At 42.1% G+C, this 13,186-nt stretch overlaps 1 protein-coding gene across 1 annotated transcript in view; it reads right to left on the bottom strand.

Annotated features, from left to right (window-relative positions):
- The window catches only part of RAB11FIP4 (RAB11 family interacting protein 4), a 212,471-nt gene that overhangs the window by 125,131 nt on the left and 74,154 nt on the right, over positions 1 to 13,186 (bottom strand). The window contains exon 2 of the mRNA XM_026654456.2: positions 10,043 to 10,130. Within this exon, the coding sequence (XP_026510241.1) occupies positions 10,043 to 10,130 (88 nt within the window). The remainder of the gene's footprint in view (positions 1 to 10,042; positions 10,131 to 13,186) is intronic.

Below are 13,186 nucleotides of genomic sequence, written 5' to 3' on the forward strand. Positions count from 1 at the left end.
ACATAGGCCATCTCTGTGTCTGTCTATTTAAAAAAATAAATTGTTTAAGCCACAATGGCTAATTAGTTCTCTGAACAAAATCATTTCATTTTTCCTATTCAGGCTCTGAAGTATGTCATTATCCTCAGCTCTAGGGCACAATTCAAAAAATCTTCTTCCTCTTTTTTCATTAATCCAATTTTGTTGCTATTCCTCTTACATTTTTTCTATACTGGGATTTTAACTTCCTGTTTACTCAAGGGTATTTCTATGTCAATCTTTCCATTTCTTACAGTCTTTTTAGCTGCTTTGTCCACCATTTCTTTCCTTGTTATCCCGAAAAAGCCTTCCTTCTATAGCAGATTATACACCTTTTCAATATCTAGAAAGGCAGCTATCATGAAACCTTTGTGCCTCATACTTTTTTGTATTTCAGTTTCTATTTAAGAATGCGATCAGCTCCTTTCTGCTACAAATTTCCTCTCTTTATATTAACGAGCCTGCTCTTTATACTAACCAGCTGGGCTTCATGATTAAGCTTGGCTCCCCCTCCAGGTGCAGCCTGGTACGTTATTTGGCCGCTGAGGCCCACATTAGCCCATTCAGGGCCTGTGTGGGGTACACACCCCACTACAGATCCCCATTACAATAGTAGCCCAGCACCTCACAATCTTTAATGTGTTTGTCCTCCCAATACCTCTATATGGTAGGCAATTGTTATCCCCAGCATACAGCCCTCAAGCCACTGAAGGGGAAGATGTGATGGGGAGGTGCAAGGCTGCACGGAGGGGTAAAACTGCACCCACAAAAACAGTGCCTGTCCAGATTTGGAGCATTAGTTTAAGGAAGTTATTTACTTACCTGCAGTTATCAAGAAATGGAGGCATCAAATCAATTCTGAGCCAGAGGACCCGATTCTGATCTCTGTTAGGCCAGTAACATCAATGGAATTACTTGGGATCTTCACCCGTCTAACAGAGATCAGAATCTGCCCTCTACATTCTTTCATATGTATGCATCACAAAGCCAAAGTGAAATCTATTCTATCCTAGTCTGTGTAGGGCCTGCAGTATCTGAGCACCTTCTAGCAGTGCACTGAGCAACGTGACTACACATCTGGCCCATGTTTGTTCTCTCCCCCTCTCCTCAGAGGGAGACGCATGTGCAGTAGGGTGTCTTTTTTTAAATATACATACTGCTATGTATTTATGGTGGAGAAGGAAAGAAAAACTCAGTGCAGCAGGGAGGTCAACTTCCTTGGAGTTAGTACTTTCCACGCTACAATCCCCAGTGCAGCAACCCCCACTCGGCATCCCTCTCCACAGTAGCAACCCCAAATACCTGTCATTAGCAACAATCCCCACATCCCACACCAGCAATCCCCACACCACCACCCAGCATTCCCATCTCCCCCACACCCTGTAGCATACATCCTACCCCTTCCCAGCCAGTACTTCCCCACACACCAGCACTCAATCTATGTATATACTTTTATCTGATCTGTACTTAACTGAGAGGAGCCCTTCCATTGCTGAAGGTTAATTTTAATTGTAGCTGTTACCACGGTACCTATAAGATTGTGTGTTCCTACTTATACACTATTTTATTCTTATTCACTTGTAATTTCATAAAGGCATACACCATGTTGGTTTTGTGTTAATGATTTTATGGGAAGAGTAATACTTTCATCCAGAATGAGTGTGGAAAAGGGCACTGGGTAAGCTTTGTGGTAAAGTCCAAAGCACTGTTTGACATGACCAGCATTAATTAGAGTCTAACAAAGTAGTTTTATGCCTCTGCACAGGGATCAATACAGCCTTATTGATTATGGGCTGGATCCTCAGCGGAGGTAGATTTTGTGCAGCTCCGTTGACTTCAGTGATGTAAAGGAGCTGTGCAATCTGGACCATCTGAGGATGTGGCCTCAAAACGAGGGGAATTGTATATTGAAGTAAAATAATACCCACAAAGACAAGAACATTGAAAATTGTGAGCCTGACTCTGATCTGGTGTAATTGTGTTGACTTCAGTGGATTTACTTCTGATTTACACCAGGGTAAGTGCCTTTAATCCAGTTTGCCCTGGAGGCCACAGATCTCTCGATTTTGTGTGTCCGACAGTTCTGTAGAGCAAAGGTGCAGTGCTCTTCAAACCCTACTGAATGGTCAATTGCAAACAGCCGCTTTGAAGGAAAGTAAACACAATCACAAAGCAATTTCCTGCAAATGCTCTAAGAAGGAAATTTAACCCATGTAATTTTCATGGGCAATTAAGCAGTTTTAATACTATAGGAAATCAAATCCGGTTACTTAATTGGATGTACCTGGTTCCTGGCACATATCCTAGGAGCAGTAGCTTTTCACTTATCTACCCTTGGATCTTTAATGGTGTATTAGGCTCATTTATGGCTTCCGGCTATATTAAGCAAAAATTTAGTTGAGCCTTAAAATAGTCTGAAGAGGCACTAACCCCACTTCATTAAATAGCTGGAGTGTTACTTATTAGCTAAGGCCCCAGTCCTTCGAAGACTTACTCAAGCAATTCGTTCCACTGAAGTCCAAAGGAGTAAGAAGCTCATGTGAGTGAGAAGCACTCTAAGAGCAAGGATTTGCTGGGTCAAACCTACCGTGTAAGTGGCACAGCTGGTGCTAGTTTGAAAGGGTTCATACCAGATTTTTAGTTTTTCTTTGGTGCCCTGTTGCCGTTCTTGCACTCACATGGCTCAGTCCTGATCTCGGGTATAAGGGCATGAGCCACAGACATTGATTTTAAGTCCGTCACAGCACACATCTGTAACCCACTCTTCCAGCTGTGTAGGCTACATCTCCCATTCTGTGGCTGATCCACAGGGAGAGTTGTCTCATACTTCTCCCAGCTAACGGATTTGGAGCTGGATTTCTCAAAGTGCCTAAGTACCTAATTCCCAAGCACCTAAACACCTTTGAGGATCAAGGCCTAGGCACCTACCTGCATCTTTAGGCACCTATGTATCTTTAAAGGCAACGTCAAAGGTCATGCCCAGGACTTCAATGGGACCACATGCAGAATAAACGACTGCTCCAGGAGAGTAGAGGGATTAGAATCTGGTTCTCAAGAGGCAGTGTTTGTAATTTAGCATTATAATAGACGGTACTGTGATGAAACAATCAGGCTATGTAATACTGGTCAATATATCTCATATGAAAGACATTATAGAGTAATTACTGTACAGTTGTTGATGTTGTTTCCATGGTTTAAATAGCCTCTTGAAAGTCTGAATGCATTTTTCCCTATTACTTTTCTATTTAAAAATATGACTATATATTCATGTGTTTCCAATGCAAGAGAATCTATGACAACTCTCATTTCCTGTTCCTTTAATGTAATCTGAAGTCATACTTTTTAGTTAACTGCAGCTACAGGGCCGGTAGGGGGAGCTCACCCTTTATTTGTTTGGTGTTTTTTTTTTTTTTTTTTTTTTTTTTATAGAATAGGTTTTTTGTCAAAGAAAAGAAGAGAGAACACTATGAGAACAGAAATAGAGGTACTTAAATAGAACGAACAGGTCAAATGTACTTACTTAAACCTTACTAACCAGACTAAGGGCATCATTGTGCAAACACTCTGAGCATAATGCTTACTACCGTGACTAACTCACTGCCGTCAATACGACTTCTCAAGCCGGTTTGCACTACGATTGGTAGCAACCGTTGGCAGGATCAGGCCCTCAATGAGTACAACCACAATGATCAAACATTGAACCCAGTGGACAAACATTGAAATCCTGGCCCCACTGAAGTCAATGAGAATTCTGCCACTGATGTAACTGGGGCCAGGATTTCAAAGGTGTATTTGCACCGAGCCAATATCTGATGGCAGTAGCTCTCCTGACTGGTGATCGTTAATTGAACTGATGGCATGAAGCGAGCAGCTGGAGAGTGCAGATATACCGGGAGCTAAACTTTGTTATTTTGATGTTCCAGCAAAAAAGCTTTACAGCCTTTCTCTTGATGACAAGCCAGTCCCGGTTTGCAGCAGAGCCTAATGATGCTAGGAAAGCGGCCCCAACAGCAGGGTTACTACTCAAGTGCTGAAGCAAGACATTTACTGGATAACCCACCTCTACAAAGGAGAAAGAACAGAGGCTTTCCTTAAAGAGATAGGATGCCTTCCAGCCTAGAGTTTCATCAGAAAGATACACAACGGGTATGTCTAAAGTGCAATAAAACACCTGCGGCTGGCCCACGTCAGCTGAGTCGGGCTCATGGGGCTCAGGCTGCAGCGCTAATAGATTGCAGTGGAGACGTTCGGGTTCCAGGTTCCACAGCCTGGGCTGCAGCATGAGCCCAAACATCTACACTGCAATTTGATAGCCCCACACAGCCTAAGCCCCGAGAGCCCAAGTCAGCTGACACGGGCCAGCCATGGTGATTTATTTCAGTGTAGACAAATCCAATGAGACTAATCTCCTCCAACCCATTATATCCCCCATTACTGCTCCTTCAGCTTGTCTAAATCCTCCATCCCAGGGAGTCAGGAGCATGCTGTCAATGTACACCAAAAAGCAGACTGCTAGAGCTTTGAGAAAGCTTAATTTTGTTTCTACTTGCAATCTCAGCAGCAGCTGCAGAAGTGTATGAATCATAGGTCAAGGGCCATGTGGCCATGTCCAGCTCACAGATACTGGGGAGGGGGGGGAAAACCTTGGCAAACAACAAGGTCTTCCTTCATAAAGAGTCAGGAGATTTTTCACACACATGCACAGCAGGCAGTGCCTTGGTTTCAGCAGAGGTATGGCCACGCCACTGATTTCAGATCCCGAAGTTCAAGAGTGTTTGGATCCAGAGTTCTAATTCAGCGCTTTATTGGATACAGGAGCTATCTGCAAACTATAGATCTGGATTTCAAACACGCCAATGTTTGGGAGTGTTTAGTTCTGGAGTTTTGGACCCAATCCAAATCTGGTTTCGAAGATCTCATCTAAGAGATTCAATCAAATTTCTAAACTTCATGGAACTCAATTTTTCTCCCTCAAGGCTGATTCTCTGCTGCTGGGATGTGAATCCAGGATTCCAGAGAACTCAGATGTTTCAAGCCCAATGTTTAAACACTAATTCACGGCACAGACAACTCCCAGATAGGAAGACAAAAGTATTTCACTTCTGCTAGGCAAAAAGTTATCCTTCATCCCGGACTATCAAGGGAACTATCCCCAAGAGCTCAGCTCTGTGATGAGACAATTTAATCTGAAGTCTCATAAATAAGAAATATGGCAAGGAATTAGGGTAGCAAATTTTTGAATGTAAATGTTTGGCTTCAACCACTAAGAATAACACAGATTCATACTCAATTAGAACAAAACCTCGGGATTTATCAGAGTGTCTCATTTTGCTAAATTAATCTGATTACTATACAGAATCCAAATAGGCTGGGATGTCAAAGGGCCATATTTAAAATCGGTTGCAGCCTAGTTGGATTGATTGTTTTTGTCTGATCATGAGACCATTGCTATTCTTGGGACACGAAGCTCTGTTGAAAAATGAGAGATAATAACATGGTGGAGTCTTGATTTTTGGAAGGTGAGCATACATTTTCTCAACTTTAATAAGAGCAATTTGTTTTAAAGAAAGAAAAATGTCTCTTGCTGGCTGAAGACCAATAAAACCTTCATCGGGTGAGGCAAGTGATGGATCTAGTTCCTTATTAAGAGTTGCAGTAAAATATGTACATAATGGGATGTCTTTTATTAAAATAGCTATAAATACTCATTGATTTGAGAAAGGTCTTTCAAGTATATATCCTTGATACTGATTTCATAGCATTTGCTATAAGGACTTAGATAATTCAGGAAAATGTTGGCGTTATTGGTGGTTTATAATATAACCTGTGTGTGTGTGTCAGGAGCGGTGCCAGGGTTTTTGCCGCCCTAGGTGGTAGCGCTCCTCCTCTGAGCATTCGGCGGCAGGGGTCCTTCCGCTCCGCGTCTTCAGGGCACTTCGGTGGCGGGTCCTGGAGCGAGTGAAGGACCCGCCGCCGAATTTCCGCCGAAGACCCGGAGCGGAAGGACCCCTCCCCGCCTCCGAATTTCCGCCGAGGACGGCAAAATGCCACCCCCCCCAAATCCTGCTGCCCTAGGCAACCGGCCCTGGTGTGCGTGGATAAATACATATACAGATCCCCATTAATACAATTAGGTATCCAATCCGCAAGAGACGCCTCATGAACCCTTTGAAGCCTTAGGCCCCAATCTTGTGGCTGTGCTTACCTTTAAGCACATTGTTATTATTATTATTTGTATTACTGCAGCACCTAGGAGCCCTAGCCCTGGATCAAGACCTCCTTGTGTTACATGCGCTACATTCAATGGAAACACTACGTTAAGCACATGTGCAGGACTGGGGGTTTAGCCAGTAACCCATTCAGGACAAAGATTGTGTCCTAGCCTTCAACTAGAACCCAGGAATCCAATCCACTGGAGCAATCACTAGACAACTTCATCTCTTAGGTTCTTATTGTGCTCTTGTACTAGCTTCCCTAATGGGTTTCCATAGGTTTCTATTGACATAAATTTTCCCCATGTCAAGTCACCTTGTAGATGCACTCTAAAGGTGTCTCCCCAGGCTTAATCGAGAGCATTTTCCCAGTGCAATCTCATATCGTTACACCGCTGTCCTTTGCTGCCATGAACTTTAAATTAAAAACACTGTGGCGCTGCACTCTCGCCTCCTACTGGCTTCATAATAGTCTCATTGTAAGAGAGTCTCCATAGGCACCTCCTGGAATCACGCTGAGATGAGATCCGTCTGAGAGTCACCCTGTGTCTGGGCCATGCCAGAACACTGATGCGTCAGTAAGGCCCGACCAGGTGCACAGAGAAGCACAGGTGGAATGTTTTGCCCTAAGAACCTGATAGGCTGATCAGCAGTGAAGATGTTGAGCTGTTTCCTTGTTGATTTTGCTTTGCCCTTTGGCTAAGCTCAAAAGCTTAATAGTTTCTGCCTTTTAGCAGAGGACTCTAGCCTTCCCTGGAAAGGAGATGGGCTTGATGGTATGCATTTGATTCCTTTCTAGCTACCAACAGCCCTGTCATGCACGTCATATAATTAACCCTTTCATAACTGTGGCACTTTCCATCCAAAGGGCTCACAGTGCTTTACGAATATGAATTGACTAAACCCTGCAGCATCCTTGAGAAAAGTAGAATTATCCTAATTTTACAAGTAGGGAACCTGAGACCCAGAGCAGCTCCAGCTCACCCTAGGACCTAACAGCAAGTCAGGAGCAGAACTGGGTCTAGATATCTCAGGCCCCAATACCTATCCCTGCACCTAAAACATTACTCAGTGCTTCCTTCCGGGTTTTTTTTTCAATCCATTACTTTTTTTTGCCAGGAAATAATATTAAAAGCTACAGCCCCTCTGAATGCAGATGTATCATTTCTGCTCCATTGCCAGGCAATACTAGAAACAAAAGTTAACTAACCAGTCATATTCCCTGAACGAGGCTAATGCTGTTGAAAATAATAAAGGAAGTAAACCCAGCACAGCCATGTTGTTTTATGACCCATAAAACCACACTGAGCTAAACTTAGATCAGGTGTAAACAGCTGTTGCACCACTGATTTCAGCAGAGTAGGATTGTTATCCCAGATCTGTATTTGGCCCGTTTTTTGCAAGGCCCTGATCCCATAGAGATTTATGCACATGTTTGGCTTTGGGCATGTGAATAGTCCCATTGATTTCAAAGTAACTTTTCCTGTGTGTAATGTGGAGCATTTGCATAAGGTGGCGCATCTGCATAAATCTTTACAAGATCAGGCCCTGAGTTTTTATCACAGCCAGTAATAATGTTCCCTGGGATTAGGCCTGCTGAAATCAATTCTACCTGCATAGTAAAGTATCCACTCATTGTCAGTGAGGCAATGAGAATCTGGCTCGAAGTATTAAAAAGTATGTGACAGGAAGGCAGTGTGGCGTAGTGGTTCCGTCACTGGATCAGAATTCAGGAGATCTGGGTTGTAGTCCCAGCTCAGCCACTGGCCTGCTGGATGACCTTGGGTAAGTCACTTTGCCTTTCTGTGCCTCGATTTCCCTATCTAGAAAATGGGATATTTTGCTCCTTTGTAAAGTGCTTTGAGATCTGTGGATGATCAGAGCTAGATATTATTATTAATAATAATCTGCCACTGAGTTCAAATGCTAAGATCAATTAAAAGATCAGAGGACTAGATTCCAATGTTATTTCAGAGTGACTCAAAGGGCTGAGCAATCATTATTACTGGACATCGAGGGAATACTCCTGAATACTCAAACTACTCAGCTCTTGATGGATTTTGTGTATTGAGCACTCAAATGACTTTCAGATCAGGGTAACACTTCTGTTAGATACGAAGGATTTGACCCCTGATGGATTTTGGAGTAAAGGGAACACTTTATGCAAAAACGTTGTAGAGCATTTGTTTTTTAACGGTGTGCTAAGGAAAGGAACTTTCCGTTCAAGTCTACATGGAATTACTGCGCTTAGCATAGCCACTTTTCCTAGTCACCAGCCATATCTGCAATATCTTTTTCTTTATTAATGAAATGAAGGGCAGTAGCTATATAGGGGCGTGCATGGTACCCTATGTTCTCCTAAGTACATGGAGAACTAATGAGGTAAATCAAAAGCAGCTCTCTTTTTAACAGGGACATTTCGTACAGCTGGCCCTTAATGAAGATGTGAGGTAGTGATCCCCATTGCAGATCAGTAATGCAAACCTCCCTATTGCTCAGGTGTATCATAGGCATAATAAAAAAGGCCCAGATAAGCAACAGCACTTCAGGGCTGATGGTGATGCCAAGGATCCATATATGAAAGATAATGGGCAGGTCAAGACAATGGACATTTTCCTCCCCGCTGTATCCCTTTTGCACGCTCCTAAATCAACAGAATTTTAAGCTGCACCCAGGACATGCAGCAGCAGGGACGCCCCCAAAATAGGAGGAGCCCTACACTACAGCTGGCATTCCATGTCATCGGAGTAATGAAGATAGTTCCAAAGACAAGACATAGAGTTTTTAACAGAGATTCACATCACAACGAAGAGAAAAAAATAGGCAAAATGTGATTTCTCCTTTTTATGTGTTGCTCTGAATGCTCAAATGAGCCCATTTTACTTAAACAAACAAAACCACAAATCAAAATACCAGCTCCCCCCAAAACCAATTTTTTGTGTTTGCTAAAAATGACTCCTTTTTCATTATAACCATGGGATCACTTTGAACAAAAAGGTGGCTCTGGAATTCAAAGTTCAACCTAAGAAATTTCTATTTTTGCAGATTTTGAATTTTTGCAGATTTTCTGTTCATTTTTTAAAAAAAAATATATAAAAGTGACATCTATGGATTAGCACAAAATCACCCCAAATAGCATCAAACATTCTGTAAAATTTCATAAAAAACTGTTCACTGCTTTCACACAGATCTATGAATTTTTAACCAAAGCCTCCACAGCTCTTTTGCCTGGGAAAACTGTCTGTGGAATGTAGAGAACTCAAATATAATTCAAATATAAATACCTATAGATGTTAGTTGAGAACATGTCTTTTACACTGGAGAAACTGTATAGGAAAAGTCTATTCATGAGTAACGGTTATTAACCCAGTATAGACTGAAGGGAAAATTCCCAGTGACCTTGATAACCTGATGCTTTTCAGGTATAGTCAAAGTTTTACACGTGTGTATTCATTCATGTTTAGACCAAGCCCCTTATCCCGTGTCCTGTCTAAATATGCAGGTGGTTTAAAGAAATAAGGTCCCAGTCTTACAAAGACTCATGCACATACTTAATTTGATGTGAGCAGTCTGGTTGACTTTAATGGGACTAGTCACATGCTTTAAGTTAAGCACGTGCTTAACTCTTTGCAGCATCAGCGTCTTATTGATTATACTTCAGTGAGACAGAAGAGCAAAGTACAATTCACCAGCATCTATCCTAGTGAGTATCAAATCTTCTGATGCCCCATGCCCTAAGAAAACATGCTTTAGTTAAACTTTTATATTATATTTTATAATTCTATAATTTTTATAAAAGCTGCATTACTTACCTTTGATAGCAAAAACTCCATGACAGAAATCCTTGAAGTTGATTCTTCCCAGGTCATTTGGGTCCAAGTATTTAGCCAATTTTTCCACCTAGAAAAGAATATACAAAGTTTACTATGTGTTGCTTCTATCTTGGTGAAGCTCTTATGGAGAAAACACCGGTTTCAAAAATATCTGCAGTATACATCTGAAATCAACACAAGGTAAAAATACTTATCTACGTAGATATAAAACCAAAACTTTGTAACTTTCCATGGCATAAAAAATAGGAGAGACTGTATATGAGAGACCCAAGAACATTAAAAGTGAAAGAAGCTTAATATGACATGAGATTAATTTGTTTAGTGCAGTATTATTTTCTATAATCTCAGTTTCGTGGTTTAGCATTTCTGATGTAAATTATCACCCACCAAAGGGGATCACACGGGGCATATTGCAGTAAATTTGCATTTATATTGAGGGAGATATTTCACATTGAGGAAAAGTTGAAGGATTTTTCAGGAGAGATTTGCAGAAGAAGAGGGAGGGAATTTGGTGAATCTACACGGTGGATCGAGAGAAGGCACAAAACCAAGAGTGGGAAAAGAAAGCAAAGAAGCAGTTAAGTGCGGGGGAGGGGAAGAGAGCAAAGCAGGGGTGTTGGAACAATTTGTATAGTGGGGGTGCTGAGAGCCATTGAACCAAACTGTAAACTCTGTATATGATGGAAACCACTTCAAGCCAGGGGGCGTGGCATGCCCTTAGTTCCAGCACCTATGGACCAAAGGCAGAGACAGTGTTGTCCAGTGGATAGGGCATTGGAGTGGGAGTCAGAGGACTCTTCTATTCTATTCTTGGCTCTGCCACTGACCTGGTTTGTGACTGTAGGCAAAAGTTACTTCACCTCTCTGTGCCTGTTTACCCTTTGCCTGTCTTGTCTATTTAGATTGTAAACTCTTTGGGGCAAGGGCTGTCTCTCACTATGTGCAGGCACATAGTGCCTAATACAATGTGGGTCTGGGTTTGGTCTGATCCTCTAGGTGCTACTACAATATAAACATGACCAATTATTACATCAATATATACTATATATTATATTAAGATTTATGATCAGATTGTAAGGAGCAATGAGAGCAGGAATGCAGGATATTACAATATTCGGAAGGACGGAATGCAAGCTTAAACATGCTAGTCTGAGCAGCAATCAAAGCCCAGCTGAAAATATACACAGCAAATGAATGAATCCTGGTGACCCAGTTTCTCAATTTTCTGGTTTCTCATGTGCTAGTGAAACCCTACTGAATGCTTAAAGCCCTCTGGAGAGTGCACTAATGTCTGACCATGAAACCTCCTCACTTCTATTCTATCCATCCAGTACACCCAGGCCATTTGGTTTAGATGGATTATGATCAATGGGAATATTCTCCATCCTAATGAAAGCCTGGCAGTGCTGTAAAACCAACAGGGTCTCAGCATTTCAGTCCCCTGCTGGGGCTGTCCAGTTTGCCAGGGTATCCTATACACAAAATATGGGTTTTGAAATCATAATGCTGGGGTGCTTATATCACATGTTGCCAGTTTCCAAGGACCACTGGAACAGCAGAATCAAACATATGGAAGAAGTAGCCCGTGGAAGTGTGCGTACGGGGCAATGTTCTCATGAACCACACATCCAACTGGGACCCAGAAGGAGCAGCCAGAGCCGAAACACCAGCTGACAGCTCGAGATGGTTTCGCCACTCAGCATCCTTGTAATAAATGTGATGGCTTCCTCCAATAAGGTCTTATTTAGAACAATGAAATCTAATTAAGGTGCTTAGATAAGCAATAGGTAAAACTTTGATGAATCGCCCCTTTCCGCTCCCGAGAACTCAGGCTTATGCCCTGGCATTCAGTATGCACTTCCAATCAGCCTGAAGACTCAGCAATGGTGCATACCTACGCCCTGGTTCCGTGAAGTGCAAAAGCACTTGTTTAATTTTAAGCAGGTGCCTAAGAACTTTGCTGACTCAGAGCCTTAGATACTACCCTGAATCGTGCTAAATTTCTTGGGTTGACAGATTAAGTTGGATGTTAGTCAGACAGTTAGGTGAACAGGTTTTGTACTGTTTTAAACACACTTGAGTAAAAATGTAGTAATGATAGATGTGTTAGACCTGTTCTGTGTACTGTATCTATACAAGCCATACATTCCCAGTTAATTGCATTTAAAGAAACCCTGCAATTATATCAAATGTATAAACACCTTTACATGCATTATTTAACATCTTTAAACCCACCCCCCTCAAAACTCTATATCTGCTGCGTGTTTGCTATAACAATACTTAGCACACATACAATCCCCAGTCGCCAAGTGCTTTACAAAGCATTATCCTCATTCTGTAGATGGTGAACATGAGGCACAGAGAGGTTAAGTGACTTGCCCACAGTTTCACCGCAAATCTTTGCAGAACGGGGAACAAAAACCAGAACTTCCTGCTGGCTTATGGAGAAAAGGTACATAAGATACTGTGGTGATGCATGCCATAGAATTGCTTATTACTGTATAAAATAATGACTTAATTGGGGTAAGAGTATTTTCCTATGGGTTGGATACATTATTTTGATAAGGTCAAATGGATCAACCATGAATGAATCTGGGAAAACAGCAATGTGGATTTAAGAATCTATTCATGGTGCAAAATGCTTGGTGTTGACTAGGGGAGAACGGAACAATTTGATCCATAGGTTAAATCCTTCCCTTCCCCCTCCCTCTTTTTAAAAAATCACCTGCAGCTCCCCCATGCAGATATGGCAGGTAAAGAGCTGTAGGATGAATTCTGCAGCATGCGGTGAGTTTAGGGAGAAATCTTACAGAAGTTCTCTTTATTGTGAAACCCTTTGCAGAGCTGATAACGATGTGCTGTCAGTCTGATGGCAAAACGCAGCATTTGGCCAGAACCATGGACAGCACACATCAAGGGAGATGCTGTTAGAGGAATTCATCCTTACACAAACCTCTTTGATATTACATCACAGAAGGCAGAGTAGTCTTGTGATTACAGCTGCTCTCTGGGATTCAGGACTCCTGGATGCTGGTCCCAGTGGATGATCTCTGTGTAACCTCACTAACCTTTTCATGCCGCAGTTTGCCCCCCTGTAAAATGGGGATACATAACAATAATCTC

Source organism: Terrapene carolina, unplaced genomic scaffold, assembly GCF_002925995.2.
Source record: "Terrapene carolina triunguis isolate 2854851 unplaced genomic scaffold, T_m_triunguis-2.0 Scaffold192, whole genome shotgun sequence".
NCBI lineage: Eukaryota > Metazoa > Chordata > Testudines > Emydidae > Terrapene > Terrapene triunguis.